Source organism: Papaver somniferum, chromosome 1, assembly GCF_003573695.1.
Source record: "Papaver somniferum cultivar HN1 chromosome 1, ASM357369v1, whole genome shotgun sequence".
Lineage (NCBI taxonomy): Eukaryota > Viridiplantae > Streptophyta > Magnoliopsida > Ranunculales > Papaveraceae > Papaver > Papaver somniferum.
The window spans coordinates 4,179,466-4,199,521 of record NC_039358.1 but is presented as its reverse complement, the minus strand read 5'-3'; the positions used below and the strand labels follow the sequence as shown (position 1 = coordinate 4,199,521).

The 20,056-nt window shown below is 35.5% G+C and overlaps 3 protein-coding genes across 3 annotated transcripts; all 3 read left to right on the top strand.

The window, feature by feature from the left end:
• The first annotated feature begins 2,282 nt into the window (after window positions 1-2,282).
• Window positions 2,283-4,248, top strand: LOC113355877. The gene is made up of 2 exons (XM_026599122.1): window positions 2,283-3,072; window positions 3,413-4,248. Exons 1-2 carry the CDS (start codon window positions 2,283-2,285, stop codon window positions 4,246-4,248), a joined length of 1,626 nt encoding a protein of 541 aa, XP_026454907.1.
• A 468-nt stretch (window positions 4,249-4,716) lies between these two features.
• Window positions 4,717-6,004, top strand: LOC113325147 (sphinganine C4-monooxygenase 1-like). The gene is made up of 2 exons (XM_026573371.1): window positions 4,717-4,997; window positions 5,113-6,004. Exons 1-2 carry the CDS (start codon window positions 4,764-4,766, stop codon window positions 5,659-5,661), a joined length of 783 nt encoding a protein of 260 aa, XP_026429156.1. The 5' UTR covers window positions 4,717-4,763; the 3' UTR covers window positions 5,662-6,004.
• A 10,886-nt stretch (window positions 6,005-16,890) lies between these two features.
• Window positions 16,891-19,291, top strand: LOC113277819 (cytochrome P450 704B1-like). Its single transcript, XM_026526810.1, has 4 exons — window positions 16,891-17,550; window positions 17,716-18,390; window positions 18,495-18,698; window positions 18,784-19,291. The coding sequence occupies exons 1-4, from the start codon at window positions 17,002-17,004 to the stop codon at window positions 18,964-18,966; spliced, it is 1,611 nt and encodes a 536-aa protein (XP_026382595.1). The 5' UTR covers window positions 16,891-17,001; the 3' UTR covers window positions 18,967-19,291.
• Window positions 19,292-20,056: the final 765 nt, after the last annotated feature.

Here is a 20,056-nt window from a genome sequence, read left to right as displayed (position 1 = left end):
TTAATAGGCAAATAAAAACCTTAAAACAATCATACCTTGAATTGAACACGAAGTACAAAACCCTATCCTTGCAGGCTGAGATAGAGAACATTAAACACCACACTTAATAATTCAACTCATTCAAAACCATTCAACTATGAAAAAGAAAAATATAATAAAGATTCGAGATGTTTACATTTAGTGGGATTACCGGCCTCCTTCGAATACTTCAACGGTTAAATTAAAATCAAAACAAAAAATAATTAATCAACACAACATGCAAAGAAGAATTATGGATATCGTAGATGGGGTTTGAATGGGTTTTTAATGCACCACTGTTGATTTTGGTTATTTCTTCTTCTTATGGTGATCCGGCGAAGAAGAACATAGAAAGAATAAAATGAAATCAGAGGAGGAAGTCGTTTTAGGTTTTAGGTCTGATTTTTAACGTAAGTAATGTCTACAACAGACATCATCACTAACGTCTAGTTAAGTATTTATTGTAACACAAGTGTAACTAATTATTTAGTTGTAGAACGAAATATAAGTGTTGTCCACCCCCTTTACGCTGACGCTGTTACAAACGTATGGTTAATTATCGGGTGTTAACGAAGTGTTATTGAATTTCTAATGTCCCGGCCAATAGAGTATCGCTAAGTGTCCTCACCAGGTTTAATAATGCCCACTGAAATGTTCTTATGCATTTTCAAGGCGTGTCACGCGTACTGTGCATCGTGGGAGCTCATATGACTTAGCATTTTCGAGGAGTTGGAGATAATTAAGGGTACCGCATGTGACCAAAAGAAAATACTAACTATTGTACTTCAACTGACCTAAACCCAAGAGACTGAATTAGATAAAATTGATGCAACAAAATCATCCACAATTAAAATAATTTCATAATCCCAGCCCGGACCAGTACCTTTACTAACATAACCCCTGAGTCTTTCCGGATGAAGGGTTAAATGCCACTTTCACCTAAAACTCCATCTCGACGCTAATGAGGCCACGCGCTCCGATATCTTCATATCCAGAACAGGCACCTTCTGCCGCTTCCTCTTTTTGCACCACCATCGCCTTCATATACACCTACCAAATACGGTAGAAAATAATTCATCAGTTGTCATCTGATTTTAAGAAAACAACTTATATGAATGAAAATATTTGTATAACCAGACAATAGTTTTCCAACATACCGTTATTGTTATTCCATGTAGCTAGGTAAATTTTCTAAATTGAGACTGAAAACAGAAATAATGTTCAAAAATAGAGGTTATTACTAGAGGTGTAACTGGGCTGTGCCAGCACGAGCACATCCCAGCAAAGCACGTGGTTTAGTTTAGCACGATCCACCACGTTAGTTTCGTGAGATATGGTGGGCTAGTTATTACTAGAGGTGTAACTCGGCTGTGCCAGCACGGGCACATCCCAACAAAGCACGTGGTTTAGTTCAGCACGGTCCAACACGTTAGTTTCGTGAGATATGGTAGGCTAGTCTAATCGACATAGCACAACACAGCACAACACAACACGTTAATAAAACACGTCATGATATGCATGAAACACTACAAAATACACATGAGAGTCTTTATTTTAGCTAAATTTTGACAATATTTTTTGATCAACAAAACAATAAATTATAAATAAATAGAAAGAATGAATGAAAGAATTACAAAAAAAAAACTATTTAATTAAAAAACTCTAGGAACTATCTTCTAATTAAATATTTCCATTTGAAAACTAGTTCTTAGAATCTAACATTTCTTAAGCTATTAGATGAATGAGACCAGTACAAAGGGTTCGCTTTCACGTCTAGGATGATGCTGTGCGCATCTTTTTCCCTTGGATCTTTATCAAACGTACGGCGAATACGCTCTTTCTACAAAATCCAACAAATGACACATGGTAGAAATTTCCATAGGAAGTTTCTGTTCTCAGAGAAAATTTTTGACAGTTAATCATCCTTATATTGACCTTTTTTCTATAACAACTCATAGGATACCTAATATCTGACATATATATATATATATATTTACTTTGAATAACATCAAATAAATATACCCAACTTAGCACAGCACAGTAAGACACAACATATTTATTTTTCCGGCACAACACAACATAACACGTCATCTAGCAAGATACATCAGGGCACCCCTTAGTCTCTAGCACAACATAACACGACCAATAACACGTTAAACATGTGACTTCTTGAGATGGAATATGCTAGGCAGACACATTTTACGGCCCTAGTTGTTCCTCTCTGTAATATTAAGACGTTATAAGACAACGAATGTATAAATGATATGTATTTTCAGTCAGGACAGGTTATGAATTTCGAAAAATCTGTTGTACATTTCAGCAAGCATACAAAACCAGATGTTGCAATAACTCTTACACAAATATTGGGAGTGAAGATCACGAACTCAAAGGAGAGGTATTTAGGTTCTCCTCTTATTATTGGACACTCTAAACAAGAAGCTTTCAAGTCCATGGAAGATAATTTCAACAAAAGATTTTCTGTGTGGCCTTCTACTTCTCTGTCACAATCAGGTAGATCCACCGTGATAAAACATGTCCTTAATTCCTTACCGCTCTACCAAATGGGTTTTTTTAAGTTACCTGATCATCTCATGAGAAAATTAACTACAATTCAAAGGAAATTTTTTTGGGGTCATTCTTCCAATAGAGGTTTTAATCCCGTGTGTTACTCTCAACTTTGTAAGTCAAAGGATCATGGGGGACTTGCCTTCAGGGATATGGAGAAACTCAATCTCGCATTACTTACCAAACTAGTTTGGAGGGTGTGCACTGAAGAAGAGCAGCTATGGGTACAAATTCTGGGAAGAAAATACTTCAAATATGGTAAGCTCCTTCATCAAAATATTGAAGCCAATAACTGCTCTTACATGTGGAATGGCACCACAAAAGGTTTACAAATCATTCAAAAGAAATACTTCATGGAAATAAATAATGGCAGAAGGACAAAAATTTGGAAGGATAAGTGGGTGTCAGGTTTGAATCATCCACCACCTCCAATGAATGATATGCACAGATTCTATGAAAGTGTTGATAAGCTGATCATTTCAGATGCAGGTACTTGGAATATACCTCTTTTACATTCCATGTTTGATTCTAATACTTCCAAAGAACATATCATGCTTTGGACAAAAATACTTCAAATATGGTAATCTCCTTCATCAAAATATTGAAGCCAAGAACTGCTCTTACATTTGGACACCAGCTAAAGATGGGAAGTTCTCAGTTAAAAGTGCTTATAATCACCTCACAAGAAGCTCCAATGACTCTCAAATTAATGGAGCAAATATTCAGCCATAAATTTGGAAAACCCTTTGGAGTTCCAGTGTTGCTCATAGAATAAATCTTTTCTCTTAGAAGTGCATACATGACTGTCACCCTACCAAATATAAACTAGCAATTCATTACCCTGATCTGGAAACTGAATGCGGAGTTTGTGGAAGAGAAGAGGAAACGATTGAGCACTTATTATTTGATTGCAGACATGCTAGAGTTGTCTGGAGAGGAATCAATATAGATATAGATACAGTTAGAGGAAATTGTGGGAGTGTATCTGAATGGGTTCTTAGCTTGTTTAGAGTTGGTATTACTGCTACAAATGAACGACTATTGTTCACATGCATGATTGGTGCATGGATTATCTGGAAAGACAGATACGAAGCCATCTTTCAGGGAGTTTCTCTAAACCCCATTTCTTCTATCAATAGAATTCAGTATCATTTAAATTGGCATCTGCATGGAAATATAAACAGTAGTCCGTACAACATTAAAAATAATATCTCTCACTGGTGTCCTCCTGCGCAAGGCATTGAGAAGTTTAATGTGGATACGCCTTTTGATCGTAATACTAATCAGAATGGAACTGGGATTGCTTTACGCGATCATGCAGTTAACTGCGATGGGATCAGAGGTAGTTTCAAACATGGAGTCCTGAATCCCGAGAAAGGAGAATTCCTAGCAGTACGAGAAGCATTATTGTGGGCTAAGAAATTGAAGCTGGATGATATACATATTGAAGCTGATGGGCAAGTAGTAATCAAAGCTATTACTGAAGACATCTGGGGAGTGCAATGGGAGAAAAGAAGTTTAGTTAGAGAAATAAAACATTTAAGTTTATTTTTCAATCCTGCAAATTTACTTTTGTTAGTAGAGATGACAATCAAGTCGCTAACTCAAAAGCTAGAAGTGTTAGAGTTTCAGCGTTTGATAAGAAAGATATTTATGATCTTTTAGCTCAAGATCAAAACCACATTCGTGGTTAATCAATAAAATTCTAGTTTATCAAAAAAATAAATAGATGATTTGTATTTCTTTCTCTCTTGTTTCCTTTCGCTAGAACGAATGCTTTGAGGTTACTAAGTACACATACAATAATATATGGAGGCTGTATCGTAACCAGGTCCATCCAGAGGAACGTATGGCACAATCTAAATCTATGGTTGAGCGCGCGCGAGTACTTTCTGTAATCAGATTTGGACTAGTAGGTCGCGACATAAGCTATTAAAAAAGAAAAAGAAAAAAAAAAAGACTGAAAGGTGGGAAGATCGGCTGTTCAAAAAGAGAAGAGTCAATGGAAAAAGAATGACAAACGATAGCATGTGTCCAGAAAGAGAGACTTGGCTGAATCCCAGACCAATATATGAGGCCCATGTAATGAGTGAAGTTCCTATAACTTTTGCTATAAATAGGAAACAGAACAGACTTTACTTTCAAACCTTGATCCTTAATCCATTTTGTACTTTGACAAGATGATGTTTTGGGAAGGTTATTTGAGTGATGATGTAATGGGTTTGATTGCTCCAGTAGTTGTGTATTGGCTATACGCAGGAGTTCATCACATGTTACCTCCATTGGAAAAGTATCGTTTACATACAAAAAAAGAATTTGCAGCAAAAGATGTGGTTCCACTCCCTACTGTGATTAGAGGTGTTCTAATACAACAGTTGATTCAAGTCATTACTCTGGCATCTTTAACCTACTTGGTTAGTATTTCAAAATTAACTTAACTTTGCAAATTGAATTTCATATTTTGTTTATAGATCCTAAACCTCGCATAGATAGTAATATTTACATACTAGCACACTTTTTCTCTTGCAGTTTGATCGCTCTATGCTGACCACATACAGAGTTGTGGTTCAGCCCTCTATTCCGGTACAAATATTCCAGTTTATTGTGGCCATGCTAGTTTTGGATGCATGGCAGTACTTTGTCCACCGGAAAATGCACACAAACAAGTTTCTCTATAAACACATTCACTCTCAACATCACACTCTGGAGGTTCCTTATGCATGCGGGGCGCTTTATGCTCACCCATTGGAGAGTCTCATCGATACATTCGGCGGTGTCGTCTGTTTCTTGGTTTCAGGGATGACAGCTCGAACAGGTTTATACTTCTCTTCTATTACTTCGATGAAGGCCATTGATCTTCACTCTGGGCTCTGGCTGCCTCCTGGTTTCGGACCCTTCCAACTAATATTCGGGAACAACTCTGCTTACCATGATATCCATCATTACGGGTTGCGAGGAAGAAAGTATAATTACGCACAACCATTTTTCATATTTTGGGATAAGCTACTTGGTACGCACATGCCTTATACCGTTGTGGAACGACCCAAAGGAGGATACGAAGTAAGGCTACTAAAATAATAACGAGCGCGCGTTTGGTCGAGAATGATGCAAATAAGACTCAATGCGTCACAATACATAACCTCGTATTCGAAAAAGTCGACAGGCTTAAATTTTATTGGAATCTTATGTTTTAGTGAATTGGTTCAGTAGCTAGAAATTAAGAGCACAATTCTTCATATTCTTACACTTCAATGTGCTCAATTCGTATGGTTGTTTGGTTTGGTCCACGTGTTGAGTGTGTGTTTTTTAGAAGTCGTTATCAACCTCTCTCTCTGTGTCTTGTCTGTATAATGAGAACTGAGGTCTTCTCATCTGGGTGTAAGTTTCAAGCTATGAATGAATAAAGGATTAATGAAATCTACTATAGTACTGTTAAAATTATCCACCATGCCAAGTTCTCTTGGATTTGTGAAGTGTACATGTATGTCCTCCGCAATCCAAATATGTAAGCCGGTGTACGAAAGAAAGAGATTAGCCATTTTCCATCTATTTCCATGAAAAAAATCTTCAAAACATTAATTATCATTGTTATGCTTAAAAAATTTATGATTCAAAGATAAAATTCAAAAGTTTTATTAATAGGTTTCTGGAAAAATATATAAACCCTCCCATATTTTGGAACTAGAAAAACGAAACCCTAGACCCTCTTCTAGAATGGAACAATGATGGAACAAGTGTAGTACAATCCACGGACTAAAAGCTATCCAACTGAAATTTATTGGGATATATTAATGGAGGAAATACGTGGAAATTATTTCAATATCCAACCTTTTCCGAATCAAAATCTTACTTTTTCAACTATCGGAAGAATATTTTAAAGACAAAATGGGTTAAGTGCTATGTTCGACAACTAATGTTTGTTTACTGGTCTTTCCTCCGCCTTCGAACTCATACATGTAATTATCTCAAAATGACTAATTAATGTGATAAAGCATTGTCCATGATCCACTTATTTTACAAACAAATTTTGTAGTTGCAGTAAATCCAACAACTAATATCCTTTAACAATTTTTTTTGATCTAAACTTATTTAACATGAAAATGAAGATAAAAATGATGGAAATGTAAAATAAGACACAAGATTTACGTGGTTCGATCATGTGATCTACATCCACGGGGTTAGGGTTCACTATGATTGTTGAAATTACATTTGGATTACATTTACAATCTCCATTAATGAGTATTTAGAGCTCTAAGTTGGTGAAGGAAGAAGAAGGGGATAATAATAATACAAATTTTGTTTTCACTCTCTACAAATGTGTCCTCCTCTAAAGTGTGTCTCCCTTTCTCTCTCCTCCCTTTCTCTTTATATAGGTGTTTACATAGTGGATGACAACTAAGATGTAGTGGGATACAACTAATATTTCCCCCTATTTTCGGATCCCTTGCTACGTTCTCGCACGCTAAGGAAGTGAGTGAATCTTGCACACTATCAAAATGTGTTGTGTGACATTCTGTCCCTACATTTTGCCTCTTTTTTCTTGAATATTGCTTGAAGAGCGATCTTCAAGGAAAAATCCACCTTGTTGTAGTTGTTGGAGCGGGATGCGTGATGTTGGAGTAGTCTTTGATCTTTGTTGATGAAGGAACTACGCGAACGAATACTTTTTCCTGAAAAGTATGTACTTGCCTCTATTCTTTTGTGAAGTTCCGAAGCATTGAGAAGTATATATGAAGTATCATTCCTTGAAGTATGCGAAGTATGAAGTATCCTTAAAGAAGTATAAGAAGTATGAAGTATCCTTCAAGAAGTATAAGAAGTAATAATCCTCGAAATATAAGAAGTATGTGTCTTTGAATGCGAATAAGTTGTATTGCGAACTAATCATGAGAAACTATTGCTCCATGTTCTTTGCCTCGTGCTATGCTGAATGTAAATAAGAATTTAGATTAGTATTCAACATTTCTTTTGTAAACAAAATCATTTATTTGCAAGTTCAAATCGTTTTTGTTTGTTTTGATTTCCTTTGAATGACTTGTTTCGTCTCATGTGATAAATACTTCTCATGGAAATGATCGATGAGGTATTATTTTTCTCCCTACTTCTCTCCATGTTAAATACCATATCATTTGAAGCAAAGAAAATATTCAAGAGAAATTCTAAAAATTGATATCTGCGAGATTTTTCTCGATTTTTGTAATTGTGCGATTGTATCGCATTTTGTAAACCAAATCAAAAAACTTTTATTTTCTGTAAAAGTAAAATGTTATAGTAAAGTGGTACTTAGGTTTCATGTGATTTGATGTTGTTGTCAAAGAAGTGATTAAATGTCTTGAAATGTATGAATATCGCGCAGCAAAAAGAAGTATGAGAAGTGAGACTTGAACCCTTGACTTGCCTCTTGCATTTTCTCGCACTATACCAACTGTGTTAAGCCTCTCATGCGAAATAATCAAATACCAACTGTGTGAGAGGAAATTTTTTATAAATTTCGAGTAACAAAAACAAATGTGCGAAAGGCAAGAATCGATCCCATGACCTTCTCCTTGCGAAGTACCGCACTGACCAACTGTGTTGATTCTTTTCTGTGCAAAATAATCAAAGATCGTACGAACTAATCAAATGCCAAGTGTGTGAACCCTCTCATGCGAACAGCTAGACCAAGTGTATGAACCATGATAACTCTTTGCGAAGTAATCAAAGACCAACTCCTCCTCTACTCTCCGAGATAAATGTGCGAAGATGAAAAAATATGTGTGTTGGGATTCAATCACGCGACCACGAACGCACACGATGCCGCCTTAACCAACTGTTCAAGCACCTCTATGCGAAGTAAACACTTAATGTTTTTCTGTTGTTCTTTTATTCTTCCTTGGAGATGAGAAGAAAATGAAAAATATGTATGTGTGCGAATTCGAACCCGTTACCTATTGCTTGTTCGCTCAACCTTGAATCATCTGTGCGAGTTTCTGTTTGTGACAGAAATCACAGCGACATCATCTTGTCCTTATCTTCGACTTCCTTCACTTCTTCCACATTTCCCTCTTTTTCTTGTTGTTATTGGATTTATGCGAACTTCAACATCATTTGTCTTCTGAAGATGAATTTCTTCCACTGAAATTTCATTTTTGCCTCTGAATTTATAGATCTGGTAAGATTTATTGCAGGTAGGATAAAATCCTTTACCCTTCCCTGATTCTAGCGCCAAAATGTAGTTGCAGGAAATTCCACAACTAACACCCCTTTAACAATTTCTTGATCTAAACTTATTTAACATGAAAATGAATATAAAAATGATGAAAATGTAAAATAAGACACAAGATTTACGTGATTCGATCAATGTGATCTACATCCGCGGGGTTAAGGTTCACTATGATTGTTGAAATTACATTTGGATTACATTTACAATCTCCATTAATGAGTATTTGGAGCTCTAAGTTGGTGAAGGAAAAAGGATATAATAATAATACAAATTATGTTTTCTCTTTCTACAAATGTGTCCTCCTCTAAAGTGTGTCCCCCTTTCTCTCTCCTGCCTTTCTCTTTATATAGGTGTTTACATAGTGAATGACAGCTAAGATGTAGTGGGATACATCTAATATTTCCCCCTATTTTCGGATCCCTTGTTATGTCCTCGAACGCTAAGGAAGTGAGTGAATCTCGCGCACTAACAAAATGTGTTGTGCAACATTCTGTCCCTACAAATTTATCTCATGTTTGCTTATATATTCCCTTGATATCTGTCTTATCTCGTAGTCTTTTTGTTTTTTTGTTTTTTTTTTTGTTTTTTTTAATCAAAAGGAAAAGCTATCGGGCAGTTTGATGTGATGCATGGACTATAGAATATTCCAAAGACACAGAAGTTGAATGCCATGTTCCTAGTTTAGATCGACAACAACTGGTTTTCTACTAGTCTTACTCAATTATGACGAAATCTATGAGATTCCATACCTTCATTATTACTACACCTTTAAACCCATACATAAGTTATATAGTCTCACAATATCAAATGATCGATATGATGATGAAGATTGGCCAAAAATTATTAATTAATGCGATAAAGCCTGGTTCATAATCTGCTCTTTTGATTTTTATTATTTGAAATAATCTACTCTTTTTATGTAGAAACGTATGGCTATAATTCCTTTTTTTTGATGGAAAAAGAAATATCTTAATCAAGCAATGAAGTATATAAGATTTACAATATCTTTTTTCTCAAAAATATTGAACATCACACTGGATTGAGATATCCTTAGCTGAATTTAGGGTGAGGAATTCCGAATATTCTTTACCCGCGCTTCCATATCCACCTTGTCCGCAGCTGAGTTATATCTTCTGTTAATATATAGCACCTGAGCTTGAGGGAGTTTTTTCATAATTGTTTGAGTCTCCTTTATGGTGTTTTCTGCACTCCAATCTGGTATTTTACATTCCTTATTGATGGTTTCATCTAGCATTTTGCAATCTGTAACTAAAGTAACACTAGATAAAATATTGTCACTCAGCCAAGAGGCGGCTTTTAATAAAGCTTTTGATTCCGCATGGAATGCTGAAGAATCTCTATCTGATCCCGCTGTAATTTGCATAAAAGTTTCGTTTTCCACCGAATATAGGATGAAATCATATCCCATGGTTGAATTCTCTCTTTTAAAAGCCGCATCTATGAATAGAATCCAGTCCGATGTTAATCTTGACCATTTTTCTTTATATATCTTACCTTGTTGAACCTTTTTGTTCTTCTCAATATTCTCTTGAGGATATTGTTGTAAGAATTTTCTTATTTGCTCTATAAGAGAATTTGGGTTTGGTTTAATTTTATCAAAAACTACTGAGCATTTATATTTCCATATAAACCAAGAGATTGTTGCAATTTTATCAGAGAGTTTGTAAAGATCTGGTCTCGTAATCCACTCTTTAATCCATGTTGCGATCGAATCTGTATCATATCTTGAGTTGACCACATCTAGAGAAATCCCAAACCAAACCGCTCTATCAAAAGGGAAAGATCTTAGTAGGTGGTGCTCTGTTTCTGTACTTGAGCGTTACACAATGGGCAATCCGTAATGAAATCTTTGTTATGTGCTCCAAGTCTTGCATTTTTTGGGAGAGATTTTTGAGCTAATTTCCAAATGAATAACTTTATCCTTGGAATTACTTTAATTTTCCAAATCTTTTGCCAAGGACTTCCACTGAGTTGTTGTTTTCTTGGTCTTGGTTAATAAGGAAATTGTAGACATTTTTTGCAGAGAAAATTCCTGAGGAGTGGTGTTTCCATCTAACCTTATCTTGTTCTTGACTATTTGTAAAGATGGCTAGAATTTTTTCTTTTACATCATTCGTGAAGAGAATCTCTAGTTTATCTTGATTCCAACCTTCTTCTTTTGTGATCAGTTCACTCACCCTTTGTGGAATAGGCTCTGTAGAATCAGTTGGTTTTTGAATAGTATTTTCAGTAGGAATCCATTTATCTTCCCAAATTCTGACCGAAGCTCCATTCTTGACTTGCCAAACGAAGTTTCCTTTTATGAGGTTTAACCATTTTTGTATGCTTGTCCAAATCCAGGATAAATTTGTTTTTCTAGAACCTTCTAATGGGTGGTTATTAGGAAAATATTTGGCTTTCAATAATCTAGCCCAAAGTTGATCGTGCTCTAAGATAAGTCTGCTAGCCAGCTTCGTTAGGAGGGAAATATTGAATTGTTGTGGGTTTTTAATTCCAAGTCCTCCTTGTGATATTGGTTTGCAAATGCTGGCCCAAGCCTTAAAATAACCTCCTCTTTTTTTGTTCTTATCTTTATTCCACCAAAAGTATCTTTGGATTTTATCCATTTTGTCTAGGGTTTCCTTAGGAAGGTCAAGGATCTGCATCTTGTAGGTAGGGTAGCCTTGTAGAACCGATTTTATCAGCACCGTTCTTCCATCTTGAGAGAGTAATTTCGATTTCCAACCTTGCAGAGTATGATAGTACTTTTGTAGAAGGGGTTCAAAATTCTCCTTTCTTTTTTTATCAAAAAAGCGGCGTTCCTAAGTATTTATCATTTTTTGTCAACAGAGGGACTTTTAGAATTTTCGCAATAATTTTCCCATGTTTCGGATGAATTCTATGGATGAAATATATTCCGTATTTTTGAAGATTTATCATTTGACCCGTAATTTCACCAAACCTGGATAAGATGTCTAGAATATATTTTGCTTCGCCTAAGTCGGCTTTTGTGAAAAGGAAGTAATCATCGGCGAAGAAAAGGTGGGAAATGTTGGGAGCACTTTTTTTTATCTTTAGACCAGAAATTTTCTTATCAGAAATCGCCTTTTCTAGAAGTCTAGAGAGGATTTCCATGCAGATTAGGAAGAGGTATGGAGAGAGAGGGTCGCCCTGTCTTAGCGCTCTAGAAGTTTTGAAATTTGGACCTGGAGATCCATTTAGAAGGATGGAGAAAGAAGTTGTAGAGATACATTGCATAATGAGATTAACCCAGTGATTGCTAAAGCCTAGCGCTGTAAGGGCCGAATTAATAAAATTCCATTCCACTCTGTCAAAGGGTTTGGAAAGATCTAATTTTAGAGAGAAGTGGCCTTTTCTGGCTTTGGAAGTTTTCATAGTATGGATAAGTTCATGGGCAATGATAATGTTATCCGTGATTTGTCCACCGGGTAGAAAGGATGATTGGTTAGGAGAAATTATTTTATTCAGAATTGGTTTTAGACAGTTGGAAAGAATTTTAGAAATGATTTTGTATATAGTATTACTTAGTCTAATGGGTCTAAAGTCAGCTGGCGTTTGTGGGGTGGAAATTTTTGGGATAAGAGTACTGTAAGAGTAATTTAAACTAGGGTCTAAGGTTCCGGATTTAAAGAAATCTTGTAAAAAATGGATTAAATCTGGTCCTAAAACATCTCAATTGGCTTTAAAGAAACCGTCCGGTCCTGGAGCTCCCCACTAATTCATATTAGAAATAGTGTTCCAAATTTCTTGGTGCGAAGGTATGATGGATAAAGAAAATTTTCCTCTTCGGAAATACATGGATCTATTATATTAGAGAGGTCTTCCAAGTAATTAGGGATCTGAGAAGTGCCTATCTGAGATAAATGATTTATCAGGAGCGAATTGATTTGATCTCTTTTGGAAATCCAAAGGCCTGAAGGTTCTTTAAGAGAATGGATATCATTTATTCTTTTTCTATTAGAAGCGGTGGCGTGGAAATATTCTGTGTTTTGATCATATTACTTGAAGAATTTATCCCTAGAAATTTGGTGATAATAATCATTTTTAATCTTATACCACTCGCCTAGTTCTGTTTGAAGTTTTTTAATTTTTTTAGATTGGCTGCAAAATTACCGGATTTATGAAGGGAATCAATTCAAATGTTTAAGGATTTTATATTTTTGTGAATATTTCCGAATATATCTGAATTCCAATGAGATAGGTCTGTAGACAGAATTTGAAGTTTGGAATGAATGTTATAATTCTGAGCACTACTGGAATGGAGAGACCAAGAATTAGCAATTAATGAGGAGAACGAAGGATGAGAAAGCCAGGATCTAATGCATCTAAAAGGTTTTTGTAATATTAGTTTTTCTGGGTATGAATCAAGCAAAAGTAGAGTGTGATCTGAACCTACTCTAGGAAGATGACTTACCTTGGGATTGGGGAAATTTTGCATCCATTTAACTGATGCCAGGGCTCTGTCAATTCTTTCACATATATTGGCGTCGCCTTTTCTGTTATTTAACCATGTAAAAGGAGCTCCCTCAAATCCCGCATCCTAAAGTCCCATTGAGTCGATGGTATGAATTATGAAAGACTTGTTGCTGGAACTAGTTTTGTTTTCTCCTTGTTTTTCATATGGGTCCAGAATCACATTTAAGTCTCCAATGAGTAACCAAGGCTTGTTTATCTGTTGTGCAATGTTAGCTATATAGGACCATTGTTCTATTTTGTCTTCTGATTCCACTGCACCATAAACACATGTTAAAATCACCTCATTTTCTCTAATTTTTGTATCAAAGTGACATACATTTAAGTTAGATGAAATCAACTTCAACTCTATATTATTATGCCAAGCTACTGCTAACCTTTTTGCGATTCCCACGGACGGAACAATAAACCAATCATAGAAATGGTATTTTTTTTAAAACGGATCCATTCTAGATAATGGGCTTTGGTTTCAGCCAGAAAAACAATATCTAGATTATAGTAAGAATTAAGATGATTGAAATGGTCATGAGTTATAGGAGCCCCAATTCCTTGGACATTCCAAAAAAGAAGCTTCACAACTGAATCAGAAAAAGACTACCAGGCCACTATAAAAAAAAAAAGAGACAGAAGATAAAACCAAAACCAACAAAGCTGGCTGTAAATTGCTGGGAAAACACAAGAAACAAAATGAAAGAAGTGGCAAAGCAGGGGGTCTTAAAAGTGAACACAGGTGTAAGTAGTAACACTGAAAAAAACCTGTGACAGAAGGACTACACATACTAGGAGAAAAGGCGAATTCGAAAACAAAATTAGACTGGTAGAAAGCGCCCCAGAGGAAATAAAGGAATAGTTCAAAGACTAGAGAAACCAGAGATGGGTCAAGATATTCTCAGTCCGGAAGGTTAAAGAAAACAAAAAACTGTACTGAAAAGAGTAATTCAAAAACTAAAACAATACATGTGACAGTTAGAGAATTAAAACCAACTTCACAGGAATGATCACTTATTCTGGAGAAATAAAAAAGAATTAAACTCTTTGTTTACCAGGAAATCTATATCAACAAAACTAACTTTGGCCAATGTTAAACTAAAAGATCAGAACTTCAATTAACCATGATAGGAAAATAGAAAGTTATATTACAAGGGACTAGCAAAAGAAATTACATAGAAGAAAATACAAACCAAGGGAAAATAAAAAGCTATATGTTATATTACAGGTAGGAAAAGAGAAATCTATATGCTAAAAGAAAACTATATTACAAGGGACTGAACTAAAGTTATATTACAAGCAAACTACTAAAAAAACAAACCAAAAAAATAAAGATAGAATAAAATACAAGACAGGAAGCTAGTAAGATATCACAAAAAAAAACATATAAGCCCTAATGGTTTCCTGATGATGTATTTCAAGATATGGATATTCACTTTAAGTTGGATTTGTGGGAGTTGTCATTTCCTTGTACTGCGCCTGAGCTTGATTGACCTTTGAACCATTTGTGTGGAGGATCCGTAAATGTGACAGTTGGTTCAATAACTATAACATCTCTAGATTCAGTTGTTGCAGTGTTTCTTTCAACTTCATTTACCCTCAGTCTTTTAGATGCTGGAAAATTGATGTCTTCATTGAAATACTTCTCCATTGTATTCCAATTGTTCCAGTAGTCTTGTTCAGCTGGAGAAAGTTGATGCTGTGATGAGGATGGTACACTATTTGTATCTGGAGGGTCTAAGAAGTCCAACATGTTGTGCACTTTCTGAAAAGCTACATGATGTGAGCTTTTATCTTCTTGACTTGTTATCTCTTCATCTAACTCTCGCTTTTTGCACCATGGCTGGGTGTACTTCCTCCATATTGTCATATGCAAAAGGATCATGATTCTGAATTTCAGCTTCTTGTTGATGTTGCATGGCTGCCCAGTGAGCTTCCATTTGATCTTGCTGTAGTTCAGCTTCTTGAAGTTCTGCTTGCTGTTGTGCAATCTCAAATCTCGCATATTCACTAATCTTATAGTCAATCAGATCATTGTAACCACAGAATAGTGTTGGGAAATTATGGATTCAAAGCTCACCCATTGAAATTATGGCTATAATTCCTTGATATTTGATAGTTCGTTGTGATGCATTAACTAATGAATATTCCATAGAAAACAGGAGTTGAATGCGATGTTTCCAGTTTAGACCGGCAACTACTGGTTTGTTACTAGTCTTACTCAATATGACGAATCACTGAGGTTCTGACAAATGTATACAAAATCTCATGACGAATCTCTAAGATTTTTTTTCCTTGAAAATCGGAGATATTATGGAAAAAAGAAGAAGAAGAGGAGATTCTAACAAATGTATGCAAAGTTCCAATTATTATGATATGTGAAGCACCGACACACCGGTATTGGTACAATGTCCGTGTCCGACGCGTGGGACACCGACACGACGCACATATAAAAATTTGTACTCTATTTTACTAGTTGGGTAATCTAGTATGTCATGCAAACTAGTATAATAGTTAATTTTACTACATATGGACCAATCTAACAGCATAAAATTGAGTTTTTTTTATATAATTATGTGATTAATGTATTTGATATACCACAACACTATGATTTTAGTATATAAAAATTATCTAATTAATATATATATATATATATAAACGAGTCTGTGTCTTAATAATTTTGAGTTTTTGAAATCCATGTATCTGTATCGCGTCGTGTCTGTGTCCGTGTCAGTGCTTTCCAGATTATGATTAGTCTTTGAGAATTTTTTCTTTCTGAACATTGGAGATATTGTAAAAACAAGAAAGAAGAGGTTCTGACAAATGTACATTATAAAAGTTCCAAGAAAAAACTGGGAACAAAAGCAGACAGAGACTCTAGAAATGTACATCAGGAATCTCTGAGATTCTATACTTCCATGATTACTACACCTTTAAACCCATATATATAATTATATATCCTCACAAGAGGGACCGATATAATGAAGATCTTCCAAAAATGATTACTTAATGTGAAAAATATGGTTCATAATCAACTTTTTTTTGTTGGTGGTGTTATTCGGCTTTCTATTCTCCACCTCCCTGTTTTACTCCCTCTAATTTAAACCCCACATTGAGAAAATGGTGAACCCCATTTACCTGAATGTGATCCAAATCGTAGATATGTGGTGTAGATCGGAGGGAGCAAAGTAGGGAGGTGAAGAATAGGGAGGCGGATAGCATTTCCGCTTTTTTATATACATATAATCCCTTGATATCTGATAGTTCGTTGTGGTGCATTGACTAATGACTACCTGTTGGTCCTCTCTTTGATAGTACGTTGGGATGCATTGACTAATGGATAGTCCTCTCTCAATCTGTCTTCCAATATACCACGTCCTCTAATGATTGAGTTTAGAAATTTCAATTTTTGAAAGGTACATCAGTCATTAGTAACAAAAAGAACAAGATTTTCTTCAAAAAGTAAAAGTGCAGTACAAGAGAAAAGAAGAAGAGCATATGCGCGGCAACATGATGCATTTTTAGTAAAGGTGGATCCACGCCACTTGATGCAATCTCTCCCGGCTACTAGCTGCTATATATATGAGAAGATTGCACTATAGTCGGCCACACTCTCAAAACTTTTAACTCTCCTTTGGATGGTATCAAATTTTCTCTACAATCAAGTGTTTTTTTCTAACTTTCGTACCTGAAGTTCGAAACCACACTCAATATCTTTAGCTTACTGGTTTTCCATGGAAACAGTAGATCAACTTTCATTGTTCTCATCATCAACACTTAATGAAAACAAAATTGAAATCAGTATTGTCTTGGTTAGCATCGTGTTAACTTACATCTTCATGCACAGATGGAATCAAAGGAATCTAAAAGGCCCCAAATCATGGCCATTCATTGGGGTACTAATAGAACTTCTTAGGAACTACCAAAGAATGCATGATTGGTTAACTGAGTACTTTGTTGAATCAAAAACCTTGACGCTTCAACTGCCATTTATAACTTCAGTTTACGTTGCAGATCCCGCAAATGTTGAACATATTCTCAAAACCAACTTCCCCAACTACCCAAAGGGTGAAGATTTTCAAACATGCATGAAAGAGTTGCTTGGAGATGGAATATTTAATGCGGATGGAGAGATATGGAGGCAACAAAGAAAGACTGCTAGTCATGAGTTTGCATCTAGAAACTTGAGAAATTTAAGCACTGTTGTTTTCAGAGACTGTGCACTAACTCTCTCTGGTATTTTACACCGGGCGTCACTCCATAACAAAGAAATCGATATGCAGGTCAGTCACTAACTCTCTCTGGTATTAGACTCAGATTATAGGAGTTCTAAGCTTTTTTACGAAAATCTACATTTTTTTACATAGCAAAAAGCATCTTGCAGTACATATTCATGTAAAACTCTCCTGGTGGATGCTTTATGTAATGAAAAGTTTGTTATTTGTCAGGAACTGTTGCTGAGGATGAATCTAGATTCTATATGTAAAATTGGATTTGGAGTGGACATTGGAACTTTGGCTCATGAATTACCCGATAATCGTTTCGCTAAAGCTTTTGAACAAGCAACTGGTGTCGTATCTTTTAGGTTCAGTAACCCTTTGTGGAAATTACAAAGATTCTTTAATATTGGGTCTGAAGCATTATTTGTTCAAAGTATCCAAGTTATTAATGAATTTACATACGGTTTAATTCGTAAAAGAAAAGCGGAGTTACAAGAAGCTAAGGCAACTGGTGATAATGGTGACAAGCGAAAGCATGATCTTTTATCAAGATTCATTGAGTTGAATGAAAATCTTGAGTTGAATGGTGACAAATACCTTAGAGATGTCATCTTAAGCTTTATTTTAGCGGGACGTGACTCAACGGCATCAACATTGTCTTGGTTGATATACATGATCATGAAGAATCCAAATGTAGAAGAGAAGATCTACGAGGAACTTATAGCCTTCGAAGAAAACCAAACCAAAGAAATGACTGCTTATGATCCTAAGGACCCAACAAAATCATTTCCTGAGAAATTAAAACAATTTGCAAGTCTATTGAATTATGATTCACTTGGAAAGTTATCTTACATGCATGCAACAATCACTGAGACACTACGGTTGTACCCTGCAGTGCCCCAGGTACCAAACCCTCTATCGAAGCCAGATTTTGAGGATTTTTACATATTGTTTTACTAATATAGTATCATATGAAAGTAAAATAAAGTTTCCTACTACACTTGCAGGACTCGAAAGGAGTATTAGAAGACGATGTTTTACCCGATGGAACAAAAGTGAAAGCAGGTGGACGAGTGGTTTATGTTCCATACGCCATGGGGAGAATGGAGTACAATTGGGGGCCGGATGCACTGTCTTTCAACCCCGATAGATGGTTCAACAAAGAGGGTTTATTTGAAAGTGCATCTCCATTCAAATTCTCAGCATTCCAGGTAGGAATCCAACTCCAATGAAATGTTGGTTATATTGACAGTTGTAATATCAATACTTAAATGTGTGAGACTCATGCTGTTGCAGGCTGGACCAAGAATATGCCTAGGGAAAGACTCATCATATCTACAAATGAAGTTGACGCTTGCTATCTTGTGTAGATTCTTTAAATTCCATTTGGTTCCAAACCATCCTGTTACGTACAAAATGATGATAACTATAGCTATGAAGCATGGGTTGAAGCTCACCGTAACTACCAGGCCATCTTGAAATGGTTCGGTAAGAAACATGAAGGGCCTTGTTATCTTGCCCACGTATGCACAAAATAAAGACTCGTGATTAGTCTACCTTTATATTGGGCATTTTAACTTTTGAACTTCTATGAATGTATTTTTATCTATAGAGAGGGTAATGCTTGCGATGATTTCATGGAATAATGGAGCTGCACAACTATAGAGGAATAGTGGTTGCTCGAACCACAAAGTATGATTTAAAATGTAATGACGGTGGTCGACAGAGATGTCTCATTTACTTATTGTTTTGCTTAGCTAGTTCAGTTTTCTTATTATTTTCTCTTTGGAGGTCAGGTTTTTTATCCCCTTCTTGTCCTTTCTTTGGCTTTTTTTGTTCAATAAACGCCTCTCTTTAGCTTTGCTTAAAAAAGGAGTAACTCACTGTGTCCCACTTTTTTTTGTCTGCATTGAGAAAGTGTAAAAAATAAATCGGAAATGCTATGGTGCGTCCTATATAACGCCCTACTCAGCGCCCAAGATGATGTGGCAAGCCTAGCTGTCACAAATTCACGGGAATGTGTTCTTTCCGTTTTTTTGTTTTTTTTATTTTGTTTTCCTCCTGTTTTTTCGTTTATGAACAAAATTCATTCTTCCCAGTTTCTGAAAAATCATGGAAATCATCTTGATAATTAATTCAAACTCATCCCCATCAGAAATGCGAAATTGATTAATCATCCCTGAAAATGCATATCCTATTGACATTTTAGAAAACCCAAAATGAAACGGATTAACCTAAGAGTACAGGATGCAAGTGGAGGAACAGAAGAAGTTCAAAGAGAACATATGCACCAAAACTCATTTTTTTTAACTCAATTTTTATAACCCAAAAAATAATAGTCATAATAGAAGATAAAAATTCTAGGAAAACAATTCTGAAATCCTCTTAGATGTATACTTGGTAGAAAAATATTTTTTAGGAAAACCATAAATCAATCCTAATTGAATTTGAAACGATTGTTTTTTCTTTAAAGCAGAATTATTTTTTAATTGAATCTCTATACGAAAACATGAGACCATTTTTCCAAAAACAAATCAAAATTGAACAACATTCATCTGTTCTTTGTACT

Excerpts from the sequence above, each read along its gene's own strand:
- LOC113355877 (XM_026599122.1), top strand. The coding sequence starts at position 2,283 with ATGTATTTTCAGTCAGGACAGGTTATGAATTTCGAAAAATCTGTTGTA. Across the intron at positions 3,073-3,412 it reads GCTGATCATTTCAGATGCAG|CAATTCATTACCCTGATCTG; the intron begins GTACTTGGAATA and ends AATATAAACTAG.
- LOC113325147 (XM_026573371.1), top strand. The coding sequence starts at position 4,764 with ATGATGTTTTGGGAAGGTTATTTGAGTGATGATGTAATGGGTTTGATT. Across the intron at positions 4,998-5,112 it reads TGGCATCTTTAACCTACTTG|TTTGATCGCTCTATGCTGAC; the intron begins GTTAGTATTTCA and ends TTTCTCTTGCAG.
- LOC113277819 (XM_026526810.1), top strand. The coding sequence starts at position 17,002 with ATGGAAACAGTAGATCAACTTTCATTGTTCTCATCATCAACACTTAAT. Across the intron at positions 18,391-18,494 it reads TGTACCCTGCAGTGCCCCAG|GACTCGAAAGGAGTATTAGA; the intron begins GTACCAAACCCT and ends CTACACTTGCAG. Across the intron at positions 18,699-18,783 it reads TCAAATTCTCAGCATTCCAG|GCTGGACCAAGAATATGCCT; the intron begins GTAGGAATCCAA and ends ATGCTGTTGCAG.